Source organism: Phocoena sinus, chromosome 1 (genome assembly GCF_008692025.1).
Source record: "Phocoena sinus isolate mPhoSin1 chromosome 1, mPhoSin1.pri, whole genome shotgun sequence".
NCBI lineage: Eukaryota > Metazoa > Chordata > Mammalia > Artiodactyla > Phocoenidae > Phocoena > Phocoena sinus.
Window position 1 is genome coordinate 20,593,450 of NC_045763.1, and position 15,173 is coordinate 20,608,622.

Consider the following 15,173-nt stretch of genomic DNA (forward strand, 5'->3'; position numbering starts at 1 on the left):
ACCTTGGGGGAAGGCACATTCCACCCCTTTCCCCAAGATGGAGTTCCTGTAGGGACTTCCTTACCTCAGCTTGGGGACAATAATAAAAGATCTGCATCTTAAGAAAGCTGTCTGAGGGCTTCCCTGGTGGTGCAGTGGTTAAGAATCCGCCTGCCAATGCAGGAGACACGTGTTTGAGCCCTGGTCCGGGAAGATCCCACACGCCTCAGAGCAACTAAGCCTGTGCACCACGTCTACTGAGCCTGCGCTCTAGAGCCCGCGAGCCACAACTACTGAGCCCATGTGACACAACTACTGAAGCCCGCATGCCTAGAACCTGTGCTCCGCAACAAGAGAAGCCACCACAATGAGAAGCCTGCGAACCGCAACGAAGAGTAGCCCCCGATCGCCGCAACTAGAGAAAGCCTGTGCACAGCAGCAAAGACCCAATGCAGCCAAAAATAAATAAATAAAAATAAATAATAATAACATTAAAAAAAAAGAAAGCTGTCTGAGGTGTGCTAAAAAATAGTAGCTGACTGGGAGTTCCCTGGTGGCCTAGTGGTTAGGATTCCAGGCTTTCACTGCCATGGCTTGGGTTCAATACCTGGATCCTGCAAGCCACGTGGTGTGGCCAAAAAAAAAATAGTAGTTGACTGTGCTGGGCATTATTCGTATGATTTCATTTGGTATTGATTAACTCATAAAAATGGGGGGATAAGCATATTTCCAAAATAGCATGTAGAGTATCTGCATATAGAGAGAATGGAGAACACCCAGAAAACTTAACAGTGGCCCAACCTGGGCAACAGGATGGGGACATGCTGGGGAAAGGGCACGTCCTCCTTCCACTTAATGACCTACTGTTATCGCTGAAATTTTTACAGCAAATAGATCCAAAGACCTTTCATAAACTCACAAAACTACCTTCAAAATAGAAGCTGCCATTTACTGTGCCCCTAACTGCCTAGCCCTGCCACGTGTTGGGGACCCAGAGTAAAGGCACTGGTGTGGTTGTTAGGACCCCAGTCCTTTACAGGGAGTATCTGAGTACACGTGGTGAGTTCTTGTTGGTTTCTCCCCTACAGGATTGTGAGTTCAGGGAGGGCAGAGGCTGGCTGGCTTCTCCCCTCTATCTTGTGCCGGCTCAGGGTAGGTGTTTGATGAAATCAGGATGGTGGAGATAGGTCTGTGTTTATTGGATTTCCCCAGAGTGCCACAGGGAGGCCAGTGTAAGAAGAGGCAAAATCATTAAAGGGAAAAGCACCGAGGAGTGTTAAAGGGACACACACAGTGCAGCATATGAGGACATGAGGCCAAGGACAAAGCCAGAGAGTTGAGGGCCAAATTGCAGATTGGGAGCCTACTGGTTCACAAATGAGGGAGCATGTCCTATGCAGACCTGGTGAACTGCAGTCCCCTTGAAAGGAAGCAGCCGACGACGTGCACTCATGTTTGATGCCACGTGTGATGGTGGGATGGGGTGAACAGAGCTGGCCAAGTTTCAGAGAACTCAATTTGTATGTGAAATTGTTAAATGATGACAAAACACACACACCACATGGACGTCTGTGGGCCACATTCAGACTTCAGGTCTCTGGGTGACAATCAAGATCATGACAGGCTTTTGAGGCCAGGTATTGGGGCACTGGTAGAGATTCCAAGTTAGGTGACACAAAGGGGGCAGGCCTCCCAGGCCCCTCCCCACGGAATTAAAGCAATAATAACTCATATCTACCTCATATTACAGATTTCAAAATATTTAAAAGACATCCTCACAGAGCTAAGGTCTAGTCACACCCGCCCCCCAGCCCCTGGGTTTTAGAGAGGAAGAAACAGATTCAGAGAGATGTAAGGGGTGGGCTCAGTCACATAGCAAGTGGAACTGATTTTTTTTTTTTTTTTTTTGGCTGCCCTGCGTCGTAGTTGAGGCACGCGGGATCTTTTTTAGTTGCAGCATGCGGACTCTTAGTTGCGGCGTGTGGAATCTAGTTCCCGGACCAGGGATCCAACCCAGGCCCCCTGAACTGGGAGCATGGAGTCTTACCCACTGGACCACCAGAAAAGTCCCGGAACTGATTTTTTTTTTAAATTGAGATGTAGTTAATTTACAAATGTTAGTTTCAGGTGTACAGCAAAGTGATTCAGTGACATATATATATATATATATATATATATATATATATATATATAAATACATATTATATATTTTTTATTTTTTTATTTTTTATTTTTTTGGCTGCACCACACGGCATGCAAAACTTCCCTGACCAGGGATCAAACCCGTGCCCCCTGCAGTGTAAGCGCAGCGTCTTAACCACTGGACCACCAGGGAAGTCCAAGAATATATATATATTCTCGCATATATATTCAAATTCTTTTTCCTTATAGATTAGCACAAAATATTGAGCATAGTTCCCTGTGCTATATAGTAGGTCCTCGCTGGTTATCTATTTTATACATAACAGTGTGTATGTTCATCTCAAACAAGTGGAACTGATTCTGCCTGATTCCAAAGTCCTGGGAGTCCCCTGGCCTGGGATGATGATGATGGTAACTGCAGTTACGTAGTCTGTGTCAGACATTGCTCTAGAGGAAACTCTTAACCTGGGCTTCCCAACTCAGGGGGCCTATAAACTTGCATGGCAAAAAAAATTGTGTATTTATTTTCACTAACCTCTAACTAAAATTTACCATTTCCTTCTTTATGGATTGAAATATTAGCAGTATCTGTGGCTTTGTCACCAGTAGAAATCACAGATACTTTCATATCAAATTGTAGTTCTCACAAGTATCCCAAAGTATCACTTACGCTCATAACGATCTCAAAATGGTGACAGTTATTAACCCACTGCTAAATCACACTGTTCCAGACATACCTGCAGCATAGCTGCCATTGATGGTGCCCAGTAGAGGGTCAGTGACCAAATGGTGAATCCATCTGCTCTCACATTGGTCACCCAGCTTATTTGTTACTCTCTTGCATCCCCTATCTGTAGGTGTTTGCTGATCAATAAGTGCAAGGCGGTGCGTCAGAGACCACCTCCACAGTTCGGTGTTATTCACGCTGAGTAACACCATGCCGATCATTAGAAAGGGAATTTAATTTGCCAGTCTTGTTATTTAATGCTGATAAATGCATGTTACTATATCATAAATTTGTGGTTCTTAATATATTTTGATAATAACTGTCCTCCTTGTAATCTTCAGCATTTTGCTTTATGCTTTCAAAAGCCTCATTCTAAGGGCTTCCCTGGTGGCGCAGTGGTTGAGAGTCCGCCTGCCGATGCAGAGGACATGGGTTCGTGCCCCGGTCGGGGAAGATCCCACATGCCGCAGAGTGGCTGGGCCCGTGAGCCATGGCCGCTGAGCCTGCGCGTCCGGAGCCTGTGCTCCGCAACGGGAGAGGCCACAACAGTGAGAGGCCCGCGTACCGCAAAAAAAAAAAAAAAAAAAAAGTAGATTCAAAAGCCTCATTCTAAGAAACTGTCCAGGGTTTCCACCAGATTGCCAAAAGGGTCCACGGTGCAAAAAAAGAGGGGGCTAAAAACCACTTCTAAAGGTTGTAGAGCTGTTAACACAGGTACTCTGCATAGCAGCCCTCTGAAGTAGGAACTATTATATCCATTTTACAGACAGGGAAAGTGATGCCTGGTGGGTAAGCTTAGCCCTTGGTCACACAGCTAACAAGCTGCCAAGTCAAGATTTGCACCCAGGCTCTGGCTTCCTAACCTCTGCGCTTTGCTGCCATGCTCACTGCTCACTTTTTGGCCCCTTTTTGAGGAGCCTTGAAGGTCAGGGTCGCACCCTGCCATTTGAGGCCAGTTTTGGGCGGAGATCCCAGGCCAGCTCTGAGGTCCCCTGGGTCACACATCAGTGGCACCACCCCCAGGTCTGGCAGCCCAGCTGCCCTAGGATGCCTGAAGGGCAGGGCAGGAGGTGGACAGGCAGTAGGCCAATGGCTGTCACAACACCTCACCTAGCCAGCTTTGTGGGCCCAGGTATGCTAGTGGCTCCGCCCCCAGCCCAGCCCAGCCTCTCCCCAGGTCAGAGCTCTGGGAGCGGAAATTCCTGCGCGGGCGAGACGGAGCACGGAGCGGGTGCGGATCCGAGAAGCCGAACTTGGCCATGGAGCCAGTAGCGACCTGGACCCCCGGGAAGGTGGCGGCTTGGCTGAGAGGTGGGTGGGGCTGGAGCAGTGTCGGGCTTGAGAGGTACTGGGACGGGGAGAGGAAAAGGACAAAGGACCTGCCGAGTTTGTCAGTTGGTTAGTCAGTCAACAAGTATTTACAGAGTGTCTGCCGTGAACCTGGCAGAAGGATTATGGACGTGACCCCGGGGGGGGCCCCCCCGAGGACCCAGAGGGGGTCTCCCATCCCCCCAGAAGCCCAAGAAGCCTCCAGGGTGGCAATGGGGAGGCAGTGGTTGTGTAAGGAACACAGACGGTGTCTCCCCAGCTGCCCACCCCCACTGTATCTCCTTCATCTTCCCTCTGCCCCAGGGCGCAGTGGGCTCTTATTAAACGTATTTTTCAGAAGCCGAAAACTACACACTGAGCCAGGAAGTGATTTGCTGAGGCTTTGGAATAGGGCCGGTGGGGTGTCTTTTCCCTTCCCCCCACCCCGAAGCTCGCAGTGAGAGCAGAAGCCCCGGCCTGACTGGAGGGGTCGGCACAGCCCCTCCCTAGGCCTCCAGTGGGGATGAGCCCAGTTGGGTGGGAAAGGTCCCAGACTGTCAGCCGACTCAGAGAAGTGAAGACCTTCTGACCTGCAGCTGGGAGCCGGGAGGTGAGTCAGGACACTCCTCCTACAGGGAGGAGCCAGAGTGGAGGGGGCTGCCGGAGTCCACTGAGGGCAGGCTCAGGGTGACCAGCCCCGGTGAAAGCAGGGATGCAGGGCTGGCATCAGACTCCTAGACTGAGTTCCAGGCCCAGCCCCTCCGCTCACCGGTTCTGTGACCACAAGTCTCAGTTTCCCTATCCATAAAATGGGAAAGGCAACTCTGATCTCATGAAGTGAACCAAATAAGACAATCAGGTTGAGGGCCTGGCACATGCAGTTCCACATCAGGGTCTGTTGGGAGGGAGGCAGCACAGCACATTTGCTGTGTGCACAGGAAGGGAGGTGCTCGAGGCCCCAGAGCCACGGAGCCACAGGTTCACGAACTCCTAGTCAAGTGCTCTTAATGTCACACAGGGAATGAGGGAGAGCTATTGATTACAAAAGACCCTGGCATGGAATGGCAGGGGTTCCTTCAAAGAGTGAGAAAGCTAACTGTTAACCTCTATTTGTATGTTTTCCCACCTGTAAAATGAGGGTAACAGTATCTCTGCTTTCTAGATTCGGTGAGGATTAAATGTGTTAATATGTATAAAGCCCTTAAATTTTTCCTAACACATAGTAAGCATTCACTAGATATTTTTCTTACTTGTGAGTGTCTACCTTGTAAGAGGCCTGGGCTGGAATTACAGATGAACACTTGTTTAAGGTCCAGTCCTTGAAGAGCTCGTGATCAAGTAGGAGAGGTTAGTGCTTTGATGCAGGGGTTTGTGGAGGTGCAAGGGGCAGTGAGAGCAGCAGAGGCCCCCAACCCAGCCTGGGGAGTTGTGGAAGGCTTTCTGGAAGGAGTAAGATGATGAAAAAGGACGTGAAGGAGCTGGAAGAGCACTCCAGGCAGAAGGAAGAGCACATCTGAGGACCCTGAGGCAAGACAGCATTCCAAGAGATTCAGGGAGTTAGTGCTCTGGATCTGAAGTGTTGAGTTTGAGGGGCTGTGCGCCAAGAGATGACTGTAGAGGCAGGTGGTGGCCGGATCATACGGGGCCTTGGGGATCACGGTAAAGAGTCTGGCGATAATAATACGGAGGCTGTTACTGTCTACCATGAACCAAGGCAGCTGGCCAAGTGCTTGACATGTGTCATGTCATTTACTACACATGATTAGAAGGTAGGCGTTTTTATTTTCCCCATTTTATAGGTGAGGAAACTGAGGCACGGAGTAATTAAGTAATTAAGCTCAGTCGCTGTCACTCAGGTCTCCCTGACTCCAAAGCCCCATCAAGCATGACTTCGGCAGCATGAGAACACCCGGAGGATTTGTTAGAATGCAAATTGCTGGGCCCTGCCCCTGAGTTCTGATTCAGCAGATGTGAGAATTCGTTTGTTTTTGTTTTTTTGGCCATGCCGTGTGGCTTGCGGGATCTTCGTTCCCGGACCAGGGATTGAGCCTTGAGCCGGGGCCATGGCAGTGAAAGCCCAGAATCCTAACCATAGTCACCATGCTGTACATTACATCCCCCAAACTGACTTATAAATAGAAGTTTGTACCTTTGGACCACCTTCACCCATTTCCCCTACCCCCTCCTACCCTGCCTCTGGCAATCATCAGTCTGTTCTCTGTGTCTATGAATTTGGGTGTTTGGGATTCCACATGTAAGTGAGATAATACAGTATTCGTCTTTCTCTGATTTATTTCTCTTAGCATAATGCCCTCAAGGTCCATCCATGTTGCTGCAAATGGCAAGATTTCCTTCTTTATGCCTGAATAATATTCCTGTGTGTGTGTGTGTGTGTGTGTGTGGCATTTTCTTTATCCATTCATCTGTCAGTGGGCACTTAGGTTGTTTCCATGTTTTGGCTATTTCTCTTTTTTTTTCTTTTTGGCCATGCCACACGGCTTGTGGGATCTTAGTTCCCCAACCAGGAATTGAACCCGGGCCACAGCTGTGAAAACACTGAGTCCTAACCACTGGACCACCAGGGATTTCCCAGAATTTGTATTTCTAACAAGTTTTCCAGTGAGGCTGCGGCTGCTGGTCTGGGGACCATCCTTTGAGAACCACTGCCCTATATGCCTACTTCTCAACTCAGTAGGCTTATTTGTGAAATGGGCAGGGCAGAACACTGCCTGGGTCTCAGGGTCATTAGGAGAAGGACTTTTGCACTGACCAGAAAGGCCTTGACACCCCCTGGCTCCCCCACGCTGACCCTCGTTCTTCCACCAGGCCTCGATGATTCCCTGGAGGACTATCACTTTGAGGACTGGGAGCTGCCTGGCAAGTACCTGCTCCAGCTCTGCCCCCGAAGCCTGGAAGCTCTAACTGTGTGGCCTCTGGGCCACCAGGAGCTCATCCTGGAAGGGGTGGAACAGCTCCGGGCCTTGGTGAGTGAATGGCGGCCACACTGGCTGCAGCTTCCGCCCACCTTGGGGTGCTGATGGGGGGCTGGCCGCTGCCAGGAATTAACCTGCCCTTCTGTGGTACAGAGCTCCGGGCTACAGTCAGAGAACCTGCAGAGCCTGACAGAGGGGCTGCTGGAGGGTATCCGGGCATTCCAGAGCTTAGTCCAAGGTCGCTTGGGGGGCTGTGCTGAGCCTCCTGCAGATGTCCTCAGCGCGGCCATGGAGCTGGTGCATGAGGCCCGTTCCCTCCTCTTCTGGCTCAACAGGTACTTCGGTCTCCTCCTAGGGTCTGAGTAACTGGTGAGGGGACCCTTCTCATCCTTGGCTTCCTCTGGGACCTGGGAGAGAAAAATAGAGCTTTGCTCTTGTTCAGATATAATGGAACTGGGCAAAGAGGTTAATTGGTCTGTGTAGGGGCACTGGGTTGCCTGGGTTCCCACCCCACCTCCTGCTTGTAATCATGACAGTCACATCAACAGCATTATATATAAAGAGCTCTCTACCCCCTTCACTGGCCGCTGCTTGTCCCATAGGTCCCAGCTCTAATGTCACCTCCTCAGGGAAGCCTTTCCTGTTACACACTCTCAGAGCTCCCTACACTTCACAGCAGTAGAAGTTAAATCATTATTGATGTAATTAGATGTTTAATGTTGTCTCCCCAGTGCCTAGAACAGGGCCTGGCATTTATTAGGCACTTGACTAAGGTCTTTAGATGTATCAGTCATCTCCTTTACCCCAAATCAAAACCCATCAGAGTCTCAGATGTGTAGCTGGCGCAGGGTGGTTCAGTGGCTTGACTGTTAAGCTCAGTTCCCTAACCACTGCTCCATCCTTCCCTCTGCCAGGTACCTCTTCTCCCACTTAAATGACTTCTCATCCTGCCAGGAGATTGGGGAATTGTGCGGGGAGCTGGGCCAGGCCTTGCAGGAGGTAGGAGAACCAGAGGCCAGGCTTGGCCCAGGCTGTAGAGACCAAGTCAGGCTAGAGCTTTTTATAACTTGTGAATCAGCACAGGATCAGGTGTGAGAGCCGGAAGAGGCAAGGGCAGAAAGAGAGGAGGCCCGGCCACTGGGTTGGGGGTGATGGGGGCGTGGGAGCTCCTAACTGGCGAGGGCAGCACAGGAAGTCTGATTCTCAGGAGGGGGTGGAGCGGGGGAGGGCATGTGTGGTGACTTCTGGGGGCCTGACATCAGGGGGATGAGACCTTGGGGCGAAAGCTCTAAGGCCATGTAGTTCTGGGCAGGGGGCCAGGGTACGGGACGCCGGGAGGGACTGCAGGGAATCCCCCTGCCCTCAGGCGAAGGCAGTGCGCCCTGCTCAGAGCAGGCCCCTGCTCTCTCACTCTGCTTCCAGGACTGTCCAGCGGCTGAGAAGGAGAGCAAAGTCCTGAGGATTGTGAGTCTGGGGAGTGAGTGGGGTGTGGGGATGGGGTGGGACGGGGCTCAGGCTAGCCGTCCTGCTCTCCATCCGCCAGAGCAGCCACGTGGCCGGGATCTGCCACAACATCCTGAGCTGCAGCCCAGAGGAGCTGCTGGAGCAGAAGGCCGTGCTACAGCACGTCCCGCTGGACGATCCTTCGGTGAGCCCTCACCTCTCAACTCTCACCCCTGACCCCTCAGCAGCCTTGTCTGGGCCCTGAAATCTGGTTCTAGGATCCCACAGAATCCTGTACTGTCACAGCTGGAAGGCCCCATTTTTTTCTTTTTTTGGCCAAACCGCGTGGCATGTGGGATCTTAGTTCCCCCACCAGGGATCAAACTTGCGCCCCCTGCAGTGCAAGCGTGGAATCTTAACCACTGGACTTCCAGGGAATTTTTGTACAGATGTTAAAGGCCCAGGGGACTTCCCTGGGGTCTCACCGTCGTTCAGCCCCTTCTCCGGTCCTGAGGGGCTGCAGCTGGTGTGGTCTCAGGTGACACATCCCAGCCCTGGGACACGGACCTAGGGGAGAGGGAAGAGGACATGAACTTTTTTGCTTTAATCTTTGACCAGTTGGGAAAACCAGAGGCCCCAGCCCTGCCCTGTCCCGCTCCTGTCCCTGAGGTATGAGATTCTTCAGGAAAGTTGCTGAGAATCTCATACCTCAGAAGTCTGCAACCTGCTCCCCTCAGCCCTTAGGGGAGGAGGAGGCAGAGCCCAGAGAGGTGCAGCGGTGAGCCCAAAGTCACATGGCAAGTCGAGCGGTGCCAAGCTGAGGCCAGCTCTCTCCCCCATTCCACTCACCTGTGAGTCCTGGTGCCTAGCAAGCGTCCTGGTCCAGCGGTCCCCACACCCTTAGTGACTGCAGCCTCTGCCCTGCAGGGCCTGGAGATCTACACCACCAGCAACTGCCTGCACTTTGTGTCTCGAGTGGGCACCCAGGTGAGGCTCCTACACCCTTCTCAGCCGCCCACCCCCGTGGCCCTCCAACCTGCCAGCCAGGCCCGCTTCCGGCCCCATGAGGGTGCACCCTCTGAATCCCACCGCCCACCAGGTCCCCACTGATTCCCGGCTGCAGATCCTGCCTGGAGACGAGATTGTCCAGATCAATGAGCAAGTGGTGGTGAGTGGGGGGAGGAGCGCGGTGGGAGGAAGGGGGTCCTGAGTAGAACTCAGGTCGGTGGGTGGGGAGGTTCCCCTAGGGAGACCAGGGCTGTGGGAGCTGCCTTCTGTGAGGCCAGCCAGCTCACACCGGTCAGAGAGGCTCGTGGAGGCTTCCTGGAGGAGGACGAGGTGAGGCTGAGCGGGAGGCTGAGGGAGTGCTCTGAGACCAAGGGCTGTCGGGTTGCCTCAGAGCCTCCTGCCCAGTTCAGTCCCGCCCAGCATCCCTGCCCTGCCCTCTGCCCTGTCCCCCAGGTGGGCTGGCCCCATAAAAACGTGGTGAGGGAGCTGCTCCGGGAGCCAGACGGGGTCAGCTTAGTGCTGAAGAAGGTCCCAGTGCCGGAGACACCCTCACAGGTACCTGCCGCCCACCCCTGCCCCCAGTCTGCTTTCAGACCCCTGTCTGTTGCCAGCTCCATCACCTGTTTCTAATTATTCCTCAGACCCCTCCTCAGGCCCCAGGCCCCCCACGCCCAGTGAGCCCATCGCTGGCTTCGGCCCTGCCGTCTCCCAGGTGACAGGCTCGGGCCCGGGTAGGTCTTGGCCCCGGGTAGGTCTTGGCAGGTGGGCCATGGCTCACCTCATCTCTCCCTGATCTCTCCAGGGCCCCATCGGAAGATGTCTTCGCCTCCGACCTGACTTCAAACCCAAGTCCGGGACCCAGCCCTGCTGCCTGGACAGGTAATTTCAAAGCCCCACCAGTCGGCAGATACCCTGGACAAGGCATGTGGGCTGCCTGACCCTGGACTCTTACACCCCCACCCTACCACTGGGCCCGGGTCTGAGCTCAGGGACCCTCCCTCTCTCTCCTCTCTCCCTGACAGCCTCGACCTCCCTTGACCCGGAGCCCCTGCCCAGTCCCCATGCACCCTCAGCCACACTCCTTGCTGGGGTAGCAGACGCTCCAGAGCCCCCAGAACACCCTGACAAGGTAAGCTCTGGGGCTTAGCAAGGAGGGGTGTGTGGCTTTGTACCCATATGCTTCTCTAACCTTCTGTGGTCCTTTCAGAGTCCTGTCCCTGGTCGCAAGAAATCAAAAGGTATGAAATGCACCTGACGGGGGAGGGGGGTGATGCCCTGATATGAGGAGCTCTTAGAAGTCTTTACAGTGCTGGGCCAGACGCCCCCCACCCCTACCAACACACACTTCACACACAGCCTCTCCTGGAAACAGCTCTGTTTCTGGGGTCAGACAGACCTATGCTCCCAGCCTGGGCCTCTCGCCAGCTCTGTGACTTCGGACAAACAGCTCGTCCTCTGATCTTCAGATTCCCTGTCTCTGAAATGGGAAGAGTCATCCCCACGTCAGAAGTGACACGTATCACATTCTGAGCCCAGAGCACGGGTTCAGAAATACCAGCTGGGGGTGCTCGTGGGGGGCAAGGGAGCAGGTTGGGGCTCCGGGACGCCCCGCCAGCCCCTCACTGACCAGCCGCGCTGTGCTGCTGCAGGCGTGGCGACACAGCTGAGCCGCCGGCGGGTGTCCTGCCGGGAGCTGGGCCAGCCTGACTGTGACGGCTGGCTCCTGCTACGCAAGGTGCCCGGGGGCTTCATGGGCCCGCGCTGGCGCCGCTGCTGGTTTGTGCTCAAGGGACACACGCTCTACTGGTACCGCCAGCCCCAGGTGAGACCCCATACACACACAGGTAAGCAAGTGAGTCACCTCAGGGCCTCGGCTCTTGTCCCTCCTCCACGGTCCACTCCCACCTGTGGTCGCAGGTGTGCCCCAGTGTTCCTATGTGTAAAACGGGGACAGTCTTCAGAGAGAACTGAGCAGATGTGTGTATAAAAGCGGTCTGGAAAATGTATCATAGGCCGGGTAGAATCTCTTTGATTCCACCCGCCTTTCCTTCCTCTTCTGTTAATCTGTTCATCCTAGTTATGGGCCGTTCGGGCAATTGTTTATTCATTCAACTAACATTCAAGGTGCCTGCTGTACACCCAGCTCTGGCCTGGGCCCTGGGACACAGGGAAGAATTGGGCCGTTTCCGTTACTCAGGCCGGTGGGGAGAGGGATGAATACACACTCAGGGACAATATGGGAACACATACTATGATGGCAGAAGAGCCAGGGGTGGGTGGGAACCCAGCAAAGGTGGCCAGTCCACCTGAAGAGTGGTGAAGGCTTCCTGAAAAATCAATGCCTGAGGGTTAGTCAGATGGGAAGGAGAAAGAAAACCAGGCAAGGAAAGGAGCAAAGCAGCTTTGTCTGTGTCTGTGATGGAGCAAATGCAGGAGGGGGCTCCTCTTCCTTGGCTGTTTCTCTGGATATCTTTGGCTCCCCTTGCCAGGTTCAGAGGCACCCCTTGGTCACACCTCCTGACCCCACCCCAGCTTCCTGCCCTGAGCTCTGGGCACTGAGAGATGAGCGGTTAGAGAGCCCAGGAAATGCCCTCTCCCCTCCCCCACCCTCAGGAGCCTGACTGGGCCTTGAGGTTATTGGGGCTTCAAGCTGACCCTCACACTATGATCTCCCCAGGATGAGAAGGCTGAGGGCCTCATCAATGTCTCCAACTACAGTCTGGAAAGTGGACAAGATCAGAAGAAAAAATAGTTAAGTCCTGAGGTGTGACAGGCTGGGGGTGGGGAGAGAAAGGGAGAGGTAGGTGACAGGAGGGGTGGGTGGGGGCGGCAGGTAGCTGGGATGCCCCGTCCAGCCTCTCTGTGTTCTGGATGGGCACCCCCAGGTGAGTGAGGCCCCTCTGCTCCCTGGCAGTGTGTTCCAGCTCACCCATAACGTGTACAAACCCTTCATCTTCGCTGCTGACACCCTGACGGACCTAAGCATGTGAGTGCCACCCCCTTCACCTCCACAGCTTGCATGGGCGTGCCCGGGGGCCTGGGCTCAGGAGCCTGGATTCAGAGCCCAGCTCTCTGATAGGGCTCATCAAGACACTCACTCCTCTAAGCCTCAGTTTCATCTTCTCTAAAACGGACTAGTAGGAATTCCTATCTCTCAGAGTTGCTCTGAGGATTAAATTAGAAGATGATATAGGCGAAAGCCTCTGGCATACAGTACGTGGAAACTCCCTGAGACCCATTTGCCCCTCCACAGGTGGGTGCGCCATCTCATTACCTGCATTTCCAAGTACCGGTCTCCAGGCCGTGCCCCCTTGCCCCGAGAGGAAGGTGGGTGCCTCACAGGGCTGGGTCTCTCCCTGAGCCTCTGCCTTCCCTGGGATGGGGGCTGGGAGCTCAATTCCCCTGAGCCCACCTCCTGGCCTGCCCAAACCCTGTGAAGCTGAGTGGGTTCCCCGGCCACTCTTGTCCACCCCAGACTGCTACAGTGAGACGGAAGCGGAAGATCCCGACGATGAGGCTGGATCCTGCTCAGCCTCGGTGAGTGGGAGCTGACGCGGGGTGAAGAGCAGGGCATGGAACTCAGACTGATACCCTCCTCTCCTTCCACCCTGCCCCCAGCCCAGCCCGGCCCAAGCTGGGAGTTCCCTCCACGGAGACACATCACCTGTGGCCGCCCTCACGCAGGGCAGCCCACGGACCTCCTTCGGCTCTCCGACAGGTGCCAAGCCAAGCCGGGGGCGCGGGGGTGCTGGGAGCCGAGATGGAGGGCCGGGGCCGGGGGCAGGCACACGCTCACCCTGCTTCCCCTCCCACAGACAGCAGCGAAGGGGCCCTGGAAGGAATGGTACGGGGGCTGAGGCTGGGTGGCGTGTCCTTCCTGGGCAGGCCGCAGCTCCTCACTCAAGAGCAATGGCGGAGCTCTTTCATGCGGCGCAACCGAGACCCCCAGCTGAATGAGCGAGTGCACCGCGTGCGGGCGCTGCAGAGCACGCTCAAGGTCGGCGGGCGCAGGACACCATTAAGGGCTGGGCTCGGGGCTTTCGGCTCGGTTCCTGGCCCTCAGCCCTGGGCTCTGCTGTGGACTGGGCCGAGTTCTAGGTTCCTGGAACCAGGCTCTCGATTTGAGGATGGGGGCGGGGCCGGACCGGGCCAGGTGCTGGGTTCTAGGCCACTGGACTCCAGAGCTAGCTCTGGACCCAGGCTCTGCTCGCTCCCCGGGTGATCATGGCCCTAACCCCTACACCTATTCCAGGCAAAGCTGCAGGAGCTGCAGGCCCTGGAGGAGGTGCTAGGCGACCCCGAGCTCACTGGGGAGAAATTCCGCAGGTGGAAGGAGCAGAACCAGGAGCTCTACTCAGAGGGCCTGGGGGCCTGCGGAGTGGAGCGGGCCGAGGGCAGCTCCCAAGTCCCGAACTCTGACTCCAGGGAACCGTCTTCCCACCCCCCACTCTCTCAGCCTGGGGAGCCCTCCTGCCCCTGCCCCCTGACCCCAGAGAGTGACCTCTGACCTCCTGACTTCTAACTGGCCAGTACCCTAGTTCCTGACCTCTGGCCTTGAGGACCACCTCTGACACATCTAGGACAGAGCATCCCTGCATTCTGTTCCAGTTTGGAAGTAGTGCTTGTCCATGGTTCTGTCCCAAGCTGACTGCCTCTGCCTGAGCTGCTGCCATTTCTGCTCCTCCCTCCCCTGGAGTGGGGTGAAGTGAAGTGAGCTTTGTGCCAAGGAAGGAGCAAGAGGCGGGGCCGAAAGAACTCTCTCCTACCCTGTGCTCTGTGGGGTCACAGACCTGCCCCCTCGGCCCCGCGGCACTTCTGTTCGCCAAGCCAGTCTGTATGGGCGTTCTTCACTTTACCCAGGAGATGCTTTTCAACTAAATAAAGTCAATTTCTTTAACAGAAATCTCCATGTGCCTTTGACTTCTGTATTAGGATCTGGAATCTGTTTCCCGGAGGGGACTGGGATGAAAAGCTGTCAGAGGTGGGGTGAGCGCTTTTGGTAACTAACCCACTGTGTGGCCCACCAGCCTGGGCTCTGTACCTGAAGCCCCATGCCTTCCAGGGTGGTGGGGACTTCTACCCATGCCCGTCTCTCCCCAGCCCTTCAGAGACCGGAGTGCTCTCCTGCCCCATCTCCAGGGGCGAAAGGTGAAAAATAAGAGACCAGCCTTTCACTCTACAGCTGGGGAAACGTACCTTCCCTGGAAAGGCGGCCAGGGGGGCAGCCCTGGAGACTGGAGTGGCGGGATGGGGTAGCTGGTGGGCAGGGTTGCAGGCTGAGGTCTGCTAGGAGGAGGACCACAGAACGAAACACCTTTCTCCTCTTCTCTCCTTAGCCCAGTCCCACCTCCAGCTCCTAGATACAGAGCAGGGACTCTCCCCTGTGTCTCCATCCAGGCTGCACAGGAGACCTGACCTGCTCTTATCAGCCTCTGACCTCTGACCCTCAGAGTTGGTGAGGGTGTCCGTGCCTCCTCGGTGTCCGTGGCCTCTTGGTGTCCGTGGCCTCCTCTGTGGCATACTGAGGGGAGTCAGTGGGAAGAGCTTCTCTTGGTGTGAGAATTCCTTGGTGGAATGCGGACAGGTGGAGGTCACAGAGGCCTCTATGATATCACCACGAAGGGGGGCAGGAC

At 54.9% G+C, this 15,173-nt stretch overlaps 1 protein-coding gene across 1 annotated transcript; it reads left to right on the forward strand.

Annotated features, from left to right (window-relative positions):
* The first annotated feature begins 4,061 nt into the window (after positions 1–4,061).
* CNKSR1 (connector enhancer of kinase suppressor of Ras 1) lies at positions 4,062–14,428 on the forward strand. The gene is made up of 21 exons (XM_032623184.1): positions 4,062–4,159; positions 6,983–7,140; positions 7,243–7,424; positions 8,004–8,088; positions 8,512–8,553; positions 8,633–8,737; positions 9,460–9,519; positions 9,632–9,700; positions 9,994–10,095; positions 10,182–10,252; positions 10,343–10,419; positions 10,563–10,669; positions 10,748–10,778; positions 11,190–11,362; positions 12,218–12,291; positions 12,455–12,526; positions 12,794–12,867; positions 13,016–13,077; positions 13,159–13,258; positions 13,356–13,537; positions 13,793–14,428. Exons 1-21 carry the CDS (start codon positions 4,108–4,110, stop codon positions 14,045–14,047), a joined length of 2,133 nt encoding a protein of 710 aa, XP_032479075.1. The 5' UTR covers positions 4,062–4,107; the 3' UTR covers positions 14,048–14,428.
* Positions 14,429–15,173: the final 745 nt, after the last annotated feature.

Bases quoted from the DNA above. Each gene is read 5' to 3' on its own strand.
- CNKSR1 (XM_032623184.1), top strand. From the start codon at position 4,108: ATGGAGCCAGTAGCGACCTGGACCCCCGGGAAGGTGGCGGCTTGGCTG. The intron at 4,160-6,982 runs GTGGGTGGGGCT...TTCTTCCACCAG, and splicing joins GGTGGCGGCTTGGCTGAGAG to GCCTCGATGATTCCCTGGAG. The intron at 8,738-9,459 runs GTGAGCCCTCAC...TCTGCCCTGCAG, and splicing joins TCCCGCTGGACGATCCTTCG to GGCCTGGAGATCTACACCAC.